Source organism: Ambystoma mexicanum, chromosome 5q, assembly GCF_040938575.1.
Source record: "Ambystoma mexicanum isolate Mex_15411 chromosome 5q, UKY_AmexF1_1, whole genome shotgun sequence".
NCBI lineage: Eukaryota > Metazoa > Chordata > Amphibia > Caudata > Ambystomatidae > Ambystoma > Ambystoma mexicanum.
The window spans coordinates 1,137,454,980-1,137,476,063 of record NC_090933.1 but is presented as its reverse complement, the minus strand read 5'-3'; the positions used below and the strand labels follow the sequence as shown (position 1 = coordinate 1,137,476,063).

General features: G+C 46.2%; 1 protein-coding gene across 2 annotated transcripts in view; it reads left to right on the top strand.

Annotated features, from left to right (window-relative positions):
* Positions 1–21,084, top strand: part of TMEM71 (transmembrane protein 71) — a 637,748-nt gene that overhangs the window by 183,224 nt on the left and 433,440 nt on the right. For both annotated transcript variants that reach the window (XM_069621648.1, XM_069621649.1), the window contains exon 3: positions 4,523–4,589. In XM_069621648.1, the coding sequence (XP_069477749.1) occupies positions 4,523–4,589 (67 nt within the window). The remainder of the gene's footprint in view (positions 1–4,522; positions 4,590–21,084) is intronic.

Here is a 21,084-nt window from a genome sequence, read left to right as displayed (position 1 = left end):
AGAGCTAGTAGCATGACAATGTGTGGTTTGAAGATGCTACTCCAACGAGCCTTGAGGTCACAGTGACTAGGAGAGAATTGGACTGCTGTGATGGCGTTATTCTCTATTCTGTGTATGGATTCTGTTGGATCCCCACTTTCAGCTTTGCAACCAACATGTCTTCTTGCTGCTTCTGCTGGGTTTCCCAGTCTCTTAGTAGTGCTGCCCTTTGTTGTAGCACTGGCAGTTTGAGCATGTCATAAGGGGTGAGCAACATTTTGGGTAATCCTCCGACAGCCCAGTAGACAGGGTGCCGATGCAGTTCTGATAGCCCTAGCTCCGCTCCCCGACCCCAAATTATAGGAAGGGGTGCTACATGGGAATGTGTGGGCTGCAGATATCCCACTAAGGTCAAGGTGAGTGGGGAGGATAAGACTACTGTCACTCTATTATTCTCTGTATCTCATGTATATTGCCTTCACTCTGTGTATGGGGTTTGATGGTTCACCATTCTCAAGTTCACGGAAATGGCCTCTTGCAGGGTCTGCTGGGCTTCAAAACTTCTTCAAGTAGCCCCCGATATAAGGGGGCTGGCCCCTGTCACATCATGGCAGGCAGTCATTCGGAGTGAGCACTATTTCGGCTGTGAGTCCTCCCACAGGAGTGTATGGCAGCAGGGTGGCTGGGAAATCCCTACCTCCTGCACCCCCCCTCCCCAAAACAAAAATGGGAATGTTTTTGGGTGGGGCTCTCTGTGCTTCCTCAAGGTAAAGGTTTGACAGGTATGCTAACCCAAGGGCTACCTTACCTTCCTCCTCAACTGCCTGTGGTTGTACCTGTAGTTCTCTACAGCCAGTCACAGCTTGATCAGGATAACATGAGGAAGCTGGTGGGGGTTCTTTGCAAGCCCCTGTGATTCAGGAATGTAGTCTGTGCTGGCAGAGGTGCCTCTCCTTGTGAATTAACTTTTTTCAATGGTTACTATGGTAACTCAGAAAACACCAGCAGCTGAAAGTAATTGATGGATCTACCTGCCTACCAGGCAACTGTGCAGTTTGTATCACATTCAGGCTGTGGGGTGCCCAGGCCTGTTTTGTGTTACCATTTCCTTCTAGCAGTTTGCCCTTCTACTGATGGTGTTAGTTTTAGGCTTGGAATATTTATGAAGGATAAAGTGAATGTAATGCAAAAATAACGGTGCAGTAAATGATTGGTTTTCAGTGGAAAACGTTTGTACAATTACATTGGCATTGGTGGGAAATGTCCATGTGTGTGTATAGCACCATGGGTAATGCATTGGACTGTGATCCCCACAGATGGGAGTTCAGTAACCACCCCTGGCTGAAACCTGAAAGTGGGTATTCCATTTCTTAAACAAAAAAAACACACATAGGCAACTATGGATGCACAGGGTTTCACACCTGCTTATCATGTAAGGCTCACAGAAATATCATTGCTGCAAGACTGCAGTTCCACGGGAAGTGGCAAGTGACTTTAGGACTACAACCATTACAAGGCTGTATCTCCTTGGGCAGGCAGAGGGTTGGAGATTACTGGTCTGGAGCATTTGTGATATGGATACATGCACAGACTGGGTGCTGGATTCCTGATTTTATGTTGTTTGTTTTCAGCCGTTTCCAGGTTTTGGCACCAGCTGGATAGTTGACAGTTACTGGCTATGCCTCATTGCTTGGTGGGACAAGGGTGGTCTTAGATGATGAGGTGCCCTGTCATTTTTGCAGGTTGCAGCAAGGTTTACCAGTTGAGTCTGTGTGCTTTTCCTACACCTCTCCTGTTGTTGACCACAGCCTTGCAGGGGAGAGGTGCAGGGGTGAGATGTGTTCCCCTCCTTCTCTAGTACAGTCGTGATGGGCATTGGTGATACAAGTTGCGTCTTGCCTGAATCAGATAGTGTGTCTCTTGGTTGTACATGAAGTACCTTGGCTGTGATATGGGCGGCCTCCTGAATTCAACCCTACAAGCAGGTTGGTTGGTTCTGTCTGGTATTTGTCTGTATAGGGTTGCTAGTCTCAGGACTTCCCTGGCCCTTGTCTTCCTTTTGTTTAGCAGTGTCCTTAGAATGGCCTACACTGCTCACAGTGGTTCAGGAGTTCCTGAGAGTCGGTTCATTTTGCTTGGACCACAGCAGTGTCACACCTCTGTTGGTTGCGACAGGCACTGCTCTTGAGCCATGGGAGTAGCCTTGTCATGGGGTGTGCTGGGTATTGTGGCATTCACGCTGTCGGAGAGGATGGTTACAGGGGGACTGTTTGTAGTAGACTCATTAACATTGTGGGCTTTTGGTGTAGGAAGCCATTTGTGGCCTCCATAATTCATAACCTATGATTGTCATTTAGCATTGTAAGAGATGAGGTGGACTCTCTGAGCTATCCCAATTCGCTTGCCCTCGATGCTGAGGGTAAGCGGCAGCAGCCAAACCTCTCTGGGGTTCTTCCTTCTTCCTGCAGAAGGAATATGGCCTGTTCTTGCAGTGTTGTATTGTGTCATGATTGGAACATTGGAACATGCTTGAGAAGGGTCTCCCTCTTAGTACCCTTACACTTTCTGTGGGGGAAAGAGGGTGTCTGAATCCGGGCACTTTTTTGGGACCTGGAGATGCTTCTTTGGCCACCTGGGAGGATGCTCTATGGGCAGCAGTCTGGAGGGCAGGATTCATTGTTCATCATTTTTGAGACATCTGCCTCTAAGTAGGAGGTCTTTGGCACCGCCCTAGTTCAAGAGGTTTCTTTCCTCAGTGTACTTTGTCTCGATGTGGGAGACAAGTTTTAGGAGCCCCAGCCTCCTCTCTTGCCTTTTTGAAGAGTGCCTACCATGGGGCTCAGTTGTCACCCGAGGACCCTGTGTAGCCCTCTATCTTCTTTTTGCCACTGATTGGTCAGTTTCACATGCTGACGTCCACTGGGCTTTACTCAGTGGATTATTTTCTGGTGCCAGTGGGGGCAAGGGGGGGTTATTCTTCTGATCATCTAGCTGTGAGAATAGAGTTACAGTTGTTAGCATTTTATGCTGCAGGGAATGCTGGCCCCCTGTCTTGCTGGGTTATTCCTCGGTGCTCTTCGAGTTGAGAATTAACTGGTGACCTTCTTCCCTGGTCTTTACCTGGGACTTCTATGATTATCTGGCAGTCTGTGGGGGCAGGGCTGTTCAGGGCTGGCACCCTTGGATAACCTGAGGTAGGCCTGTTGAACTAGGCTTTCCAGGCCAAATCAACATGTTGACGCAGCAGACACTTGTAATTAGAATTCAACCAATTTGCACCCTGAGACATGGACGTTGCACGACTGCATACATGCAGGCGCTGCACTGGTCCATTGCATTGCGGTATCTTGCTTCCTTTCTAATAGTGCTAATGTGCACACATTATTTGGACATTACATTAACAAGCAAGTACTCATATAGGCAAAGGGGATAGTTTCAAAGAAATCTGTAGATTGTGTTATTCCAAAAGCATTATACTGAAATGCAGGCTGTCCATTAACTGCCAATGTCCTGTACAAGGGCTGTACTAGGGCTGTACTTTGCAAACTGGATGCAAAGGAAGACTGCTGTATCGATTTAGATGCATGTTTTCCTGTCTGCTCCCATCAAATACCCTCCATAGTCTCCAGCCTTACACTCGATTTCCCAGTGCAGTTGCCCAGTGTGGGCCGGTACTCATTTTGTCGTATTCATTTTGTTCCAGCACCCTTGTGTTGGCTTATCTTGACAGGCAATAGCTATTGGCAATGACAGAACATATTATGTAGCCACTTTGCGAGAGGTTTCAGTTGTGCATCTGACATGGCATTCCTTTGAGAGAACTTAGCAACACAGTACAGAATATCACTAGAACTACGTATAATCAAGAGAGCTTTGGCATCTAATTAACACGGCACGGCATATTGTACATCTTCAAGATAGCTCTGTGTTCAGTACCTGCTGCAGACATCTGTGTGTCCTACATGTTTCAAGTTTAAAAACGGCTCGGTATGATTTAGTCCTTTCTCCTTCCAAGGTGCCATCCCAGTTAGCTATATCGCTTATTATCACAGCGCTTAGGCACGAGAGAAGAGACCAGCACATACAGCACAATTGTTGGCATTGCCAATGCCATTTTCCAATACCAAATGCACTGAAGAATTTGGCCTGTTTCTTTTTTTTTACATTCATAACATGACCCAGCAAAATAAACAGTTTGCCTCACTTCTGCAGCCCATACCATTTGAATGGTGACAAAGGAGGGAGAAAAATGCCTTTGGAGCTTTTAGAAGCTTTTAGAAAATAAGTAATCCTCTGTATAGGCACCAATAGCTCTTTCTATAAGAGTGAGAAAGTCAGCTAAAAAGAATTGTCACCCACACAGCTAGCAACAAATTGCATTGCTAGAAACGTGGAGAGGGCGAATGAATTGCAACTCCCATTCAGCCCCCCTGAAAAAATGAAAATGGGACTCATTTTGTATTTCTGGTTTATTAACAGCTAAAATACATTTGTCCCTATGAGCACAGTTCTTTGACCTGCTTTGTTCTTTTATTTTCAACAGATCCTTCAATCAGAGGTGCGCCCATCGAAGATCTAAGCACCAACATTTTTGATTATTCACTTGCAAGGTAAAACAAAATCACAGCTACAATGTTTCCATTATTGAAATATCAGCAACCTTGTGCATTATTGAAACGAAAGCCAATGTGTTCTTACTAGTACAGGAACTACGTTACCTATGTGAAGGAATGCCATTTGGCAAGGGTATAGAAGCCGTTTTTTTATTTTTATTAATTTAATAAAATGATATGAAATGATATATTATTTATATCACGCTCATACACAAGTGTTTCAGAGCGCGACCAGGCAAAGGGAGGGGAACAGGGAGAACAAAAACAGTGATCTTACTAGGCCCAGTGACATTAAGAACACGCAAGTGCACCGAAAAGGGAAAAGGGAGAAAGTGAATGGAAGGCGGGGGGGCGAGTGGAAAGTGCAGAACAGAGGAGAGTGCAGAGAATAAATATTAAATTAAATAAATAAATAAATAAAGGCGATAAACAGTGATAGTGCAGCCAGCAAGTGGAAAGTGCTAGATTAGTCAGACAGGGTATATTTGATAAGTGCAGATGAAAGTGGGAAGGGGACTGTATGGGTAGAGATACAGGCCCAGTGCAAGGGGTGGCCCGGAGGCAATGCAGGAGGTTGGCAGGGTGAGCAGGTACCTAGGCTCGATTGACAGAGGGTGGCCACATGCACAGTGCCAGGAGAGAAAAACAGATCAGCAGAGAAGAGGGGCAAAAGCAGAAGCGAACAGGAGGGTCTTGAGGTGCTTCCGGAACCGGACATGGGTAATTCCATCTCAGAAAGGGTAATTTGCTAATTGGATTCTGTTTTCATAAACTCCCCGCCAAAGGCCTAGTGTGTATCTGTGCCTTGTTGCATCAGTATCCTGATCTGTAGTGCTTGCTCTCCTAGTTGCCCAGACCAGGTTCAGTGAACACACCTGACCATTTGATAGCTGCAGTGACAGCCCAGTCTCTGCAGTACAGGCATGTTCCCCTGCACCAAAACCTTATAATTATGAGGGTATTGTCCTGTGAGTGCAGCTCAGCTGTGAGGGGATTATGTGCATTCGTCCCAGACAAGGATCTCCTTACCCTTCCTAGCAGGACTGTAGCCTTGGGGCATAGCTTCTCTTTCTTCCTTTGCAAGGGTAGATACGGCCCTTCCCAGAAGACAGACACTCCACAGGAAGCTGTCCTAGGAACCGGAATAAAAGGGCACAGCTATTCAGAAACAGCTTTTGATCCTACTGAGAAGGGGAGGGCTGGTATTTGCGTAGACACAGGGAGATCTTTAGAACTGGAGGCAGGTTCCACCATCTTGTTTGTCTCTGCCTCTATCTTTCCATCCTGTAGCCCCTGCTTTTTTGGCCCTGGCCCGTGCAAGTGTGTGCCCTTACCTTTCCCTGAGCAGGGACAGTTCCTGGGGTTACCACCACCCGCTCCCACCAGTTTACCTGGATAGGTAGGGGCACTGCCCCAGCCAAATAAAATTGGTGTTAATTCAGGAGATGGGCCACAATACTGAGTTCTTGATTTTTAACAAGGCACTGGAGGGGAGTTTGGTGCCCTGACAGGCTTTTATATAACAAAGGTTTCAACTGCTAAATATCTCCAATACCTTCAAATACCCCCATGCTCCACTCCATGTTCCCGTTCCCTGTTTAATATTGCCATTATATGTATAAGGGATACCCATTGCCTAAATCCGTCTGTATGTTAACCTTTAGTAGGGTTCCCATCTCTCCGTCTGAGCATTCACTTACCAAACATCTCAACTTCCCTCCTCCCTTACATACCATCCTGATTAACAACAGTCAATGAACCATGCAGCTGCAGTCTGCCAGTATTAATAAAGTTCCTATTCAGCAGTCCGTAACCATCATTAAGTTGATCCTAGTCAAAGGTCTTAACAGTACTTTTCTTATGCTATGGTATCCCTGCTGCTTTAATATAACCCTGCTCTGCCGCAGGGGCGGCTACAAACTTCATAAGGCCTTGGGAGTCCTTTTCCCCATCACAGGGCTTTTCGAGCCCTTATTCTCTTTCATTTTCTCTGTGGTGTTGTTTTCAATACCAGGGCTCTCTGAGCCTTGTTTCCTCCGTGACAATGCCCATTCAACGAGAGGTGCCCCAGGACTTTACAAGCCCTTTGATCTATTTCCTCCGTGGTGGTGCAGAGAAGCTCGAGTTGTGCCCCGCCCATGTACTGCCCACCCGGGCAGGGTCTTTCCCCGTCACCAGCAGCCCGCGCTATGCTCCAGCCACAACAGACGTGATATGGCCGGGCTCCAGGTAGGTCTTTTGACATTACCCCGTCTGGCCCCGTGGGCGGAGGGGTAGTGCACAGGCTCCTGGTAGCCCTGCACGAACCGTCAGGGCTTCCTCTTCGGTTGCTGCCACTCACCCCGTATGATTCCAAGGCAGATGGACTTCTTCCTGGCCCCCGGGTGGGTCACTACCTGCCAGGCCACACTCAGGGTTCGGCCCCACACACGTGGTAGCAGGCATGGGTGTTTACCTCCACCCAGGCTGCACCACACATGTGGCCTGGGGCCTAGCTTCACAACGGGCTGCAGCTGACAGACACAGCCCGGCTAGACCCCTTCAGGAGAATGTGGGGGTGGGGGGGGTACTCGAGGCTCCAGACCCCCAGGCAGCGCTGAGCTCCTCTTTCCTTCTTCTTTCTACCTGTTCTTTTCTCCTTCTGTCTTCCTCAACTACCTCTTCCAACTAACACTTTTCAATAGTCCTCCTCTTTAAGTAAGTCTAGTCCATGCCCTTGGTAAGGGAGGCCTGCCCATTGTCCCTCAGTCTCAAGGTTCCAGGTCTCCCCCATTGTGGGGAACGTGGTACAGTCAGGTAAGTCCATTAGTAAGCACACACATTAAATACAAGCTTTTAAATCCCTTCTTGTGTCTTGTCTTTCCTTATATATTTATTTATATATTTCTCTGTATGGGGGTTCCATTCCTGTCCCCTGCACTTCCTGTAGCACAAATTCCTTTGGGTGTGATGTCAGAAGGCAAAGTCCACTTCTTTTAAGAAGAAGAATTGGACCCCTAAAGCAGATTAGCTTTAGTCCAATAGCCTGTAGGCTTTAGTCTTTAAAAGGAGTCTCACACAATTTCCTTGATTCACTCTGGAACAAACACCTTAGAAGTATTAATTTGGGTCTCTTTTGGGAGAGTTTTACTTTCCAAAGCCCTCAACCAGTGAGGTGAAGAAGGAGCAGACCAAGGCAGAGGAAAGCTCTGCCTCATACACACTCCCAGGGCACATTGGGGTTGGCCTTTGCTGTGGACCAGGACCTGCCAATCTGCACCAGCATCTCCCAAGGCTTGGAAAGCAGACCCTGAAAGGACTCCTCCTGTCCAAGAGCCCCTGAAGCGGGTCTCACAGCATCTGGAGGACCAGATCAGCTAAGACTCCCTGTTCTGCTGCAGTAAACTGGTTGAACTGATTTCGAGCCTTGTTTGCCGCCATTAAACCAGAGGGATCGCTCCGTTGCTGCCTTTGGAACTCCTCTGAACATTCAAACTACAGTACCCGCATCTCGTACCAGCTCGATGCTGCATCGTGCCCTTGTTGAGCTCGTCACCTGCTATGCTCGAATCAACTAATTGCCACTGGAACTCGGCTTGAACCGCTGCAGTGTAATTCGCTGACTCAAGCCAGTGGCTACACCACGACTCGTCCCATCTATCCTTTGAGCTGCCGTTTTGCCGAACTGCACCATGCAGTAACAGGATCACTGCTTTGAACCATCACCACCTACCAACTTGAACCGCTGGAGTGTCACTTATCGACCCTTCCCAATGGTAACATCCCGACTCAACCTCAAACAGATCCTGGTGAGTGCCCTGACCTGCATTGCTGAATTCCATCTATGAACCGCAATGAGCTACTTCAATCGAACCTGCTTGATGCCCGCTTGCTGCTCGGACATGCATGATCCAACATACCCGAACTGTACATGATCGACTTGCACCACTCTTCGAAACCATGTTTGATGCTGTTAAACCACCAAGAACCATACAAAGGTGCTAGCTATTGACGATTAACTGCCCCCTTGGTCCAGTTTGGGGTCCTACTGACTGGTTAGGTTATTTATTCCCATTCTGCATCCAAGACACACATTCTTTTAAAGAACATTGTGGTTATAACTTGCCTTACACCCCTGATTCATTACTCAGAGTGCTGCATTGTGATATCTTTGCTTATTTTCCATTCTTTCCTCATGGGTGGGTTTTGTGTAGTGTTTTTCTATTTAGATATTTTTGGCAATACCATATTTTATTAAAGTACATCTATTTGTATATAACCTGGATTAGACATTGCCTTTATTTTGGACTGTTATTCTTTGGTTTTGGGGCTTCTGCAGGGCTATACAAGTGGTTGAAAGCTTTGTAAAACACTATCACCAAATTTCATATCTTCTGCCACCAAATAATGGAACAATAATTAAACCAAATATTTAAAAAAGGTTTAGGTTAAAATCCCTACAGATCTAGTCCTCAGAAGGTCGCTATCTCAGAGTGATGTTTCAAGACTTAATTCATTATAATGTAGCAGGCATTTTCGTGTTCAAACGAGACTTAGAACAATGGCAAACTCAGGAAATGTTGTGGTTCGGCCGCATAGCTGCAGTGAAGATGAACCTGGTCCCTTGGTATACTACTGCTCTGTCCTGCCGGTGATATCCCAGACAAGGAACTCATGGCACTGCAAAGGAATGTACAAAAATTCATCTGGGGAGGGAAAAGGCCCAGAATAGCGAAGAAAATCTTGCTCCGGGAGAGGGAGCTAGGTGCTTTAGGGGGGCCGGACGTGCGGAGGTATACACTTGCGGCGCACCTGTCCCATGCGTTCGCCTGGGTTCTCCTTCAGACTCCCCCCGGTGGAGACACATAGAAGAGGCCTGAAGCCCGGTGCCCCTAGCCGACCTCCCGCACCTTCTGCCTATCAAAGTCCAGGGTATACAAGACACGTTAGCATCTACCAGCAACACAGTGTGCAAATGGAAAGCCAAAGCCCGCAAATGGGGTTGCACGACCTGGCTGCGTCCACTGACTCCTTGGTGGAACAATCCTGAATTCACCCCTGGAATCTCCCCACATGGGTTCGCTGCATGGCAGGTGGAAGGGCTCCGGATCCTATCTGACTTCCTGGAGGAGGGCCACCCCCTTTCCTTTGTGAGGTGCAAGGAGAAATTCGGGGTCACAGAAGTAGAAAGGTTTCGATACTCCCAACTCTGGCATTGGGCCTCAAATAAGGCGGTGAAGAAAAAGGGGGCGAGAGCCCTTTCGGCTCTAGAACTCACTCTTACAGTCCCGAAATCCTGGGGAAAGCTGTCCTCACTCTACAAACTCCTAGATAGGACTGACCCGGCCACCAAGGAGAGATACATGGTGGAATGCGAGAGGGATCTCGGACGTGAGATAGATATCACAGAATGGGGGAAAATTTGGTCCAGGTTACACAAAAGCACCTAGTGTGTCACGAACAAAGAAAGCGGCTACAAGATTTGCTATAGATATTATACAACGCTGGTCCAATTTAACAAACTCTTCCCTGGCATCTCCCCGAACTGCTGGAGAGGCTGTTCTGGAAAAGGTTCCCTGTTCCATATCCTCTGGTCCTGCCCTAAAGCGGAGAAGTACTGGAGGTAAGTGGTGGGTCACATCAAGGAAATCACGGGTCTATCCATCCCTTGGGATCTGGGGGTCATTCTCTTGGGTGAAACTGGGGGAGGGGCGTTTCCGGGATCCGGACACATGTCACGATTGCGCACGCACCTGCTCCTAGCCGCAAAAATTGCACTGGTCCGAGTATGGAAGAGTACAGAGGGTCCGGTAAGCTCATTATGGTGGTATAAATTCTGGAAAGTGGTGGCAGCTGAAAAAATCACAGCAATTCGTTCTGGGAACCTAGGCTCCTTCACAAATACTTGGGCTCCATTGATGGACTTTGCTACAAATTACCCTGCCCTCACCCGAAGGCCTCCACTCACACACTGGTTACAGGACTGAGAGACTGTTTGGCCTTCAGCAGGCCCAGGGCATGAGGCCTGCCGAACTAGGAGCACTTACCAGCCTTTGCTCCCGGGGGGAATGAGTTGATTTGGGGTTCGCTGACTGCTTTTGTTGATATCCACAACGCAGTGTCTGTTTTCATTTGTTAAAATGCTTAATAAAAAGTATTGTTGAAAAAAAAAAAAAGCAGCCATTTTGATCTTGTGCGAGGCTTTCTAAAATTAACAAGAATATATACAAAATTAACTACCTTCATTTAACAAATACAACCATTAAACTGAATTAGAGACAAATGATATCAGAGGCACTCTTAGCTAAAATCAAGCGGCATTACTTTACATTGGGAGGTGTCAGGCTGATATTCTAGACTTATAGAAGGTTGGGTCTATTTGACCTAAGACATTTGACCTAATCACATTTGATCTAATTTATTTGACCTTGTTTTTGGACTAAAATGTGGGAAGATACCCCCTGCATTACCCCTACTTCCCCTCAACCTAATCTATACCCTTACCCACCCCCATATAGACACTTAATTAAATTTGACTGAAAAAAGGTTAAAAAAAATGTCAGTCAAAGGTTTTAGGTCAAATGTTTTTAGGTCAATTATGCTAATACCTAATAGAATGCACCCCATTTTCTTGAAGAGGGAAACATTGTAGTGAGCTGATCAATTTCTCTTTTCTAAGACAGATGAAACTCTAAATAGACCCAATAAAATACCCTTGATTCTCTCAAACATGTGTATTGGAGTGTAACTAGCCTGTAAAGGGACAGCTCACAAGATGCCCTAACCATCTGGAACTCCATCTTGGAAGTGGCTAGAAATGCCCCACCACCCCCCAGTCCAGTGAAACACTAAACAAGTGGCTCTTTCAACAGTACCTGTTTGAAGAATAAAAATCATGCATTCCCTCTACCAACAGTACTGCACTACTGTTTAAAATGCCAAGCCCATTTCTGGCATTCTCCCTTTGTAAAGTGCTCCACTGCTCCCAAGCTAGGTTTACGATATAACCAAAAAGAATAAAATAAGAAAATACAAAAAAAGTACTGCAGGCAATACAAAGTTTCTTTTTTATTTATTTGTTTATTTTTATTTTTTAAATGTTTTATTGTTGTTTTGATGTAAACATCTTTACAACATTTAGACGTTTAGACAAACTTCAAACATTACAAAATTGAAAAAAGTTTAAAAGTTTACAAAAATAAGAATTATTATTTTTATTTTTTCAAACAACAATGTAACCTTAAAACAATACAATTACATGCAACTCCAAGCAAAACACCCACATTCATTCTTCAATTTCATTTTCCATCTTTTCTTTTGCTGTACTCCTATTCCAGCACACCCACTCCTGCAGAAAGCAAATAAAAGTTCCAGGAGTAAGAGGGAAGTGTTGTTGCAGACATGACACCACGCTTCTGCATTCACACAACTAGTGCTCCCAGTGAATTTTAAAATGGCAGATACACTCTTTGAATTCTTGGTCCATTCTGCCAGCCCCTAAGTCAGTATAGGTGAGACAATTGGTCCCAACCAGTCCCACCTCCCCACCAATTCCCCAATAGAGGTACAACCCCAAACAAAGAGCCCAGCCCAGGAGGAGAGGTATACAAATCCAGGCTCTTACTCAGACAGCGCGGGTTTATGGAGAAAGGGTTTGGAAGAAGCTTGGAGGTGGTTGGCAAGTGGAAGGAATTTGGAGTTTGGTGAGAGAGAGGACCTTGGAGAATAGAGTGAATGAAACTGAAGAGGAAGAAGAAGGTTTGAGACCACAATGGGAGAAGGAGTTGTTTGGAAAAATTAAGGAGGAGGGTGAACACCATAGGAAACTAGTTGGTGGAGTTGAGGAGGAGAGTTAACATCATCAGGAGGTGGTTGGAGAAATTAAGGAAGGGGTGACTATCATAAGGAAAGTGGTTGGAGACATTGAGGAAGAGGGTGAAACCATCAGAAGGTGGCCGGAGGAGAAGGAAGGTGAACATCAGGAGGTGGTGTTAGGGGAAGGTGCGTTGGAAGAGGGGAACCTCACGGGAGGTGGAAGAGAGTCTATGAGGAGGATGGTGAATATCAGTATGAGGTTATAGAAGAAACTATGGAGTTGGAAGGTAAACATAAAGAGATTGTGGGGGTTTAAGGCACTCTACACATGTTTAAATAAATAGAAAGCTAAGGTGGAGGAAGGTGAACATCAGGATGAAGAGGCCGTTAAAGCTAAAGAAGGTGACTGGAGAATTGAGAGCGAGAGACTGGAAAAACATTGAGAGAAGGAGGGTTAAGGAAGTGAGAACAGGAGCATTTCAGTGACACGTCTGGCCCAAACAAGTTAGGCAAAAGACCCCAATCTGCAGCAATTGGATCCATGGCAGAAACATGAAATAGCAGTTGGCAGGCATCATGGACGAGCAGGCTAATCACTGGAACAGCCAGGCGGTTAGAGGGGACAGGCAAGGACACTGGGAGTCAGTGGTTACAGTTTCCCTGAAGAGCATGCTATGATATGGAGTTAGTCCAAACTCTTGACTCTAGCAGACACTCACTATGAGCCTTTCCCCAGCACCCATGTTGGGGAATAAGCTCTAATTGGCTACCTGAGTATTTAAGATTGAATCCGAAATCAATTGTGCAGTGAAGAGACAGGGACAGAGAGACAGGGAGAAGGGTGCAAGAAATACTCTTTCAGCCAGGGACTGAGAAAGAAAGAATCATGGTTCAGGAACCCCTTAAAACCTACAACCACTGAAGAGAGAAGGGTTTGGGAACACCTCAATCCCACAACGTGAAAGAGAGAAGAAGGGCTCGAGAGCTCCTTAAGCCTACAACAAGCAACTGAGATTTAAGCTGCAACCTCAGAGGGTATTGAGTCAAGGGCTAATATTTTCCAGTCAAACTCGAGATGCCATAGTGCCAGCTGCCCATGCTTCTCTTGAGTAACATTATTTTAGCCCAAACTGCACTTTTCCCCCTAGCAAAATTACCTGTAGAACTTATATATGACTTGGTCTCATTTCTGATCGTCACCCTCAAGACAGTTTGTACAAATGTGATTTCTGAAACATGGACTCCACAAAAATAAAGAGCTCCTATGCCAGAGTCCCAGCAGAATCTTGGCAGGGCTATAGAAGTCTTTGGTGTCCCTGTAGGCGGTAGACAGGGCCATGTCTGGAGTATCTGTTACCTTTCTCTGCTCTTGCAAAGAGCGGACCTGGTGCCTCCATAATGAGGAGGCAATCTGTCATAGTCTTTGCATGGGCTCCTACATTCTGGATGATGAACATACAGGAAAGACTTTTTTTCTGACACCTAATTCTTAGCTCCTTTGTTGGGTTCACATCTTTTCTACTTTGCACCACCCATGGGGCTGGGCCCCTCTACCCACCATCTCGACCAAGATTTTTTGTTACCCAGAATATGACATCACATGATTAACCATTTGCTCACTGGATCCTTTATGGCAGTAAACTGATCCGGTCAAACAGGGAGTTAGGGTAGATTATGCCAGGCAGAACACTCAAAAAGACAACATGGGGAAAAGCCTGGAAGGTGGACAAACATCATCAATCCCTTGTGACGAAATCTGGGATCTCATCACTTTTCCCCAGAGGGAATCCCTTCCCTTTGTGGCTAGGGGGATGAACCTGCTATGCAATGTTCATCCTAGGGGTGGCGTTAAGCGGGACCTCACAGGGAGAGATTCCGCTCTTAGGGACAAGGACTCCTGTTCCGTCAAGGAACTCATTAACCCCCTTTCATATGATCCCTTCATACCATCAGGACTTCAGAAAAATCATCCTGAACAAATTACTGTTTGCTACTGTGACATCAACCACAAACCTGAAGTGAAAACACAGAAAAGAAGAAGAGTAAAGAAGGCATTGAGACTGTCAAATGACTGAAAGCCAACCATAGCGGGAAGAGGAAAATCAAGCGAGCAATGGAGATTGCTTGTGAGAAAAAAAGAAAGGACTGTAGTCCTATGCTGCGAGGACCTAGGAAACTCAAGTTAAAAGGGAAGGATTAGTGTCTAGAGTACGTGAAGCCCAGGAGTTTCAAAGGAGCAAGAAGGGAGAAGCTGCTGAAACCCGGGAGATCCTCAGTCGAGAGGATTCGGCTAGTGAAGGAGAAAAGGAAGCGCTGAGAGGGCGATAAGCCGTGACATGCAAGTCCGAGATCGGAAGAAGCGGTGGAGTGGCCCAGGAGAGGTGGACTGCGCAGTCCATGAACAACACCAAGACCGCTGCAGTATTAGCTCCGTGGAGCCACGAGAACGAACACAAGAAAGGAGTGACCTCCAGAGCAGTCCACACTCCAGGAGGGATCCCGCCCCACAGGAAGACTTGGTGATGCCAGCCGGTAGTGAAGAAGGTAATGGGAGCAGCGATAGAACCAGGAGGGGTGAAAAAGATAGATAACCCTTATCCTACTCATCACAGTGAATGGTTAAGAATCAAGCCACGTAAAGAGTTCTTAGGGACTCATCCTACTCGTCCCAGTGAATGACTAAGAGTCAAGCCAACTGAAGAACCCTTAGGGACCCAATCTATTCGTCCCTGTGAACAGACAAGAGTCAGGGAAAGTGAATGGAGAAAGCACCATCTGAATAAAAAATTTATCAAATCTTAAGTGAAGAAAGTAGCAAAGAGACTCTGCAGGTTGTCATTAAGGTTAAGTGTCAAACACCGAAATTGTTAAAACAAGTGACATTTGTCCAGGAAGAAAAGGGGCTATCCCAGAGGTGGAAGAGCCTCCTTTCAAAAATGAAAGAACTGATTCAGGAAGTCACCAATAAGACTTGTCCAGGATAAGGGAGTCATTCTCCTGCACCTTTTGTTTTTTTTGCTTAGTGGTAAGGTTAGCATAGATTAGTTTTGGGATGGAAGACAGACTATTGTTTTGGACTACACTATTGATGACGAGCACCCAAGTTAGTTTTCTGTTAGGTATGATAAACCTTTAGAATAGGGACAGGAATGCCTTTTTCTTATCATTCAAATAAAGCAATGCATTTTGGAAATGTCACCATTTGGTCCATCTCCTTTTCTTAACCTACCACACCCTTCTCAGATTAAAAAGACTATATTTACCAGTCTCATCAGTAAATTACCAGTAAATGAACTAAGGTTTTCATTATATCATATTATCGACAACTAAGAAGATATAACTTCCTTCGTGATATGAGTGGTTTTCAACCTAGTAAGCAGCATTTAAGGCAAGGATATTTTGCAGAATTGAATTAAACTAATGGACAGAGTAATGGAGCTATGCATAATCCGGCACTCACCATAATGACGACATGACCATTTGATCATTGTGCTAAGCATCATGAACAGCTGCTGTTAATGAATGATAAGCAATTGAGTGATAATGCAATACTGAGATTAAGTTCAGGCATTCACTTTCCTGATGAGTAAGAACAATATTAGTGCGGTTAGGGAGGAGTCTAAATTGAATAATATGGATGAGGTTGCCTTTGCATAGTGGCTTAATATCTGCTACCTTCAAATTGTAATAGATGGATTACTCTCCTTAGGATAAATGACTGTTCCCTTAAATCAATCAGTGTGGCATTGAATAATGACAACCGGTTACCAATCAATTCACCCGACAAGAAGATCAAATAGATTGTGCAGTTGAGTTTCACATTGAATATTGTAGTCAATTTTTAATTACATCCTCATGGTCATTTATTTTATCCAGATAGGATATTTATATTTAGGTTGTTTTTATGGACCCTTATTTGATGATTACACGTTGCGTAATTTACTGGTATTTGCATATCACTGTTAATGATCTGAGACTGGGGCATACAATTGTCTCGAGTCAGGCTCAGCACCAATGAAAAAGTGGCCAAAGTTGCAAACAACAATTCATTCCTTTTGTGACAGACACTAGTGGGACCACGTTGCCACCCGTGCCCCGCCCGGTCCTGTGCTTTGCCCTGCCTTGCCTCAATCACTTAGCCTAACTTCTGTGGGGCCACCACTGCCATGGCCATGCTGAGCCTGATGACAAAAATAGGTGTGCGGCGCAGCGGCCCCACGGAAGGTAAGATTTTAAAAGAAAAAACGTATATTTGGGCGGCAGTGATGGGCCACAGCCGCCACTCAGAATAAGTTATTTCTTTTAAAACATATCTTCTGTGGGGCGGGGCCCCGGCCACCGGCCACACGGAAGGTCAGGTGTTCAAAGAAAAAAGTAAAAAACATACTTTTGGGCACAATCCATGGGCCTGGCCGCCCGCGGCAGCCGGCAGCCCCTTGTCACAGAAATTGGCCTGGGCCTGGCACTGACTGCAGTCAGCAGCACACTCCAGACACGTCACACAGACAGAAGCCCGGGCGCGGACGGGCCCCTGGTGGGGTCCTGACTCCTGGGCAGTCAGGACACCACCAGGGGACCGTGCCGCCACCCGAGCCCCGACCTGGGCCTTCCTTGCCTGATCACTTGACTGTGACAGGTCAGGCTGCACCGCACGCAAGTGACTTACCTGCTTTGCCGGCTGGGACTTGGTCTCCTCGGGGTGGGGCGGTTGGGTGCGCACACTGGCACCCGCACAAATGAAATGAAAAAGCAGGCAGAGGGGGCCCCAGGAAGCTACTAGGCCGCACCATGCAGTGCAGCAGGGCAGGCTCTCTCACAAGTCAGGACCAACGACGCCACACCTCGACACCTTCACTTCAAAGTAACTCGTGAAATGAAAGTGGCGCCACGCTGCCTCCTGTTGCAACAACAACATGTCACCATGCACAGCCAATGAAAACTGCACATTCTGTGTTACGATACAGAATGCATCAAATACTGCATAGTAACAACAGAATGGTAGTTTTCATTGGCTGTTTGTAACAGTTTGTAACAGTTTGTTGTTCATTGCTATTGCTGGCCCCTCCCAAGCCCCGCCAGCCATGGCCTGCAACCTGCAAGCACGAGAGAGATCGAGATCAGAATGACAAATCCCAATGATTTATAATCGAAGCAAAGCGAAGTGGAAGAACAAAGCAATTGCATGTGCGCTGGCCCCGCATGAGTTCCGGTGCCCAAAAAAAGAGTGCCGGTGTTGGACACCGGCAACCACCCCCACAAATTAAGCACTGGTTAATTAACTGAAAGAGCAAGAAGAAAAGACCAACACCTATCAGGCGTGCACCAGCTGCAAAAGAAGAAACAGGTCTTAGTATAGAATACTGAATTATGGCAAAAGAGAAAATGACTAAGTTAATACTAACCTTTCTGTCACGGGGCACAGGATCACTGAAGTCTTATATTGATGTAGGTAATCCCTTCAGGAGCGGACCTCTTTAGGGAAAGAGGTAAGTACAAAGGTATAGCGTACAAGTGCAACAAGCAGTCCGTGTTCAAATGTGTTGGCAGCATGCGGGCAGGATAAGTACAGTTCGTAAGGAAATACCAGTCCGTAATCCGATGCAGGGTTCGGCAGCAGGCGGGCGGGCAGCACTAGCACTAGGGGAATAGCCTGGAGAAGTCCGGGTTCAATTGCAAGTGTTCAGCAACGGGAGGTCAACAGTGTCACAAAACGTTAGGCAGAGGGAGGAAAAAGAAAACAGTCTGGGTAGTTACAGAGTAGTCAAGAGCATGTAGGACTGTACGAACAGGGAGTCTGAGGCAAGGAAACAGAGCAAGGAATCAAGGGTCAGACCACTAGGATTCGTAACTTCAATCAGAAGCACTGAAACTGGCATTGAGCTGAATTTTACGGGATATGGAAGGGGCGTATCGCAACATCAGGGCTGGTCAGGTTATCGACTGGTTACGCCGTTCCCATGGCAGCGAAACACGCAGAAAAAGAACGCAGTCTCTGACTGCTGCATCTCCAGCGTCGCCAAGGCAACCTCCAGTACTTCAGGAATGGGGAGATGAGAGGTTGGTATAAACGGGCCATTGCCTTCCGACGAGATGAAACAGGAGACATAGTACGGGAAGACAGTGAGGCCGTGACTGGCACAGAGAGTACCAGGCTTTTCACCTATTGACATGTATGGTTATAACATACACCTGAACCTGAAAATGACATTAATAAAGAAATCGGGGATAACTTACTTATGTAGGAAAATTCATGTAGCTTAAACCAATTAACAAAAAGGCCCACTTACACCCAGCATTGGTGGTTTGCCCTGGAGTTACTTTCTCAGGAGTAACTTACTTAATTTCACTCACCAGAAAATACAGCACATTTCGAAAGATCTTGTAAACTTGTTTTAATCTCATTTAAAACCTTTTTAGTGTATAAGACAGCGTATACACATGTATGAGCATGTACCTCTTCCATATTCAGACATCCCCTTCACACACCCGTAATTGCCTAACAAATGCCTGGGGCAACCACTATTGAAGTCCACATGTAGTTGGGAGGCAGCCGGGTGGAAACTTACACGAATACGCGTCGACATATGAGTGAGCACTTATATCGCCATATTTAATCAGTGTGTCTTTACATTCCCCACGTCCCTTTTGGGGCCACCTGGCTTTAGTTCTCCATATTCCCTTAAGCCAGGACAAAAGTAACTGCGGTGGAGGACATTGCAAAACCATTGAGGATCTGGAGTCCATGGCGTAGGGGCAACCCATCAACAGGGCATGACAAGAAGCTCTTAGTTGTCCATTGAGCCCCCTCCGAGGAACTGGGGAGGGAGCAAGCACCAAGGAGTGTGAGTGACACAGAAAGTAGGGAGTAGGGAATATATGTAGGACTGTGGGTGGGGGCTGCTGAAAGGGTTGATGGGATCAGGCAGTTTACTGCAGGATCAGAATTAATAGCCCAGCAGCTTTCCTGATTGCGCATCCAGTGCCCTGGTAGCCACAGGTGAACACCAGCAAAAGAGTCCCAGACCCACACACATCTGCCTCAAGTGCATTTAACGTGTTTCATACCTCCTATTCTTCAACTATGGCTCATTGCATAACAATAGAAGGCCTCACATGCACAAGCTGTCGTATATAGCACAGCAGCTAATTAGTCATCCCTAGCTTGATATTTTAAAGGCACTGCTTCTCGGACAACAGTTTGAACTAGTGTAAGTAACTGTGATACATGAAGCAGGAGAGAGATCGCTCCGCCCTAAGCTACTCATTGCCTTGACTAGCGGTGTAGCCAGAATTGCACTGAAGAGTCGGCTTGCTTTGTATACACATGGGCAGAGAGCAAAGGGTCCCCATGAACTAAGGGGACGTCTATTTAAGTGGAGTGTTTATTTGTTTATTTGTTGCATGTTCCAGTGACAAGGCCATAGTTGGCATTTGTATAGGCTACCTTCGGTGCATTAAAAATAACATATACTACTGTTACCTTGCTCAATAGTACCCCTTGTGTCTACAGAAATATGAAAGGCAGTCAGGACCCAGACAGAACTCGAACATAGGGCCTTTTCTCCTCGGCCACCAACCAACTCAAGTACCCGAGAAAGTAACAAATCTGGGGCTGCCGTGCGAGGAGGCCATCCTTAATCCCCAATCTGGTGCTGTGGTGAGGGGTGATCACCATCAGGCCATTTAGGGCTCCCTTGAAAATTCCAGGTGTGGGTACCTTAACTCCACCTTCACAGTTCTGCACTCCTGCCGTTCCAGCGGCTTCAGATGATTCAAAGTGGTGCTGTGTCTGCAGATCTCTGGTATTAAGAGAATTGACGCCACCTCCATTTTGCATTGGGAGCTACACTGGCTGCTCGTTCATGAAGGGACACTTGTCGAAATCTGATGTTTGATGTTGACATGTCTTTATGGCCTGACTTTGCCTTAACCTACAGCTAATGTTATGAGGTTCTGAAGTATATTTTTTAAAGGATCTCTTGAATTGATCCATCTACATAACCAATTATGGATGGATGACGTCGTTACAGAACTCACAGTTACTGTGATTTCTACTCCAGGCTCATCTGAGTATAATCCGCTGTTTAAAATAAATGAGCCGATCTGCAAACTTTCAACACCACCTAGGTAGTAAGAATGCCAAAACCCTACTTCCTCTGTCCAATCCCAAGTCATCTCCCACGTTGAGCCTAGCATTTCTGTCCTGACTGGACTTTTATCCTCTGCCTTTGAAACAGACATCAGGATGCAGCACCTCTAATCGAAGACAGAAGGAAACAAAACCATGCTGGCCTTGGTAACCATCCATATGCTGCCATTAGAAACCATTATTAAAATTAGCTTTACAATGAGGCGTACAAAGCAATCCATCTTAATACACCTCGCTAGTTCTATGAAAAAACAAGAAGTCTCAAACGTCCCTAGAGTCATGACATCATCTGACGGGCTTTGTTGCCTAATAACTGGAAAGCCAATCATGTGAAAGCTGAGTCCACAGTTTTGTACTATTAGGTGCAATGGAATGCTCCTGAAAAGTTGGTTGTCTATGTCACGTTGGTTGGCCGAGCAGTATTGCATTGAGCTCAGGTGGTCCTTTAAAGCCACGCCCCCATTGTAAAAACAAAAGAAAATATCGAGGCTGAGTACCCCAAAAGGAAATACACCAAACACGGGCTTATAAAGATTCTCACATCTTTAT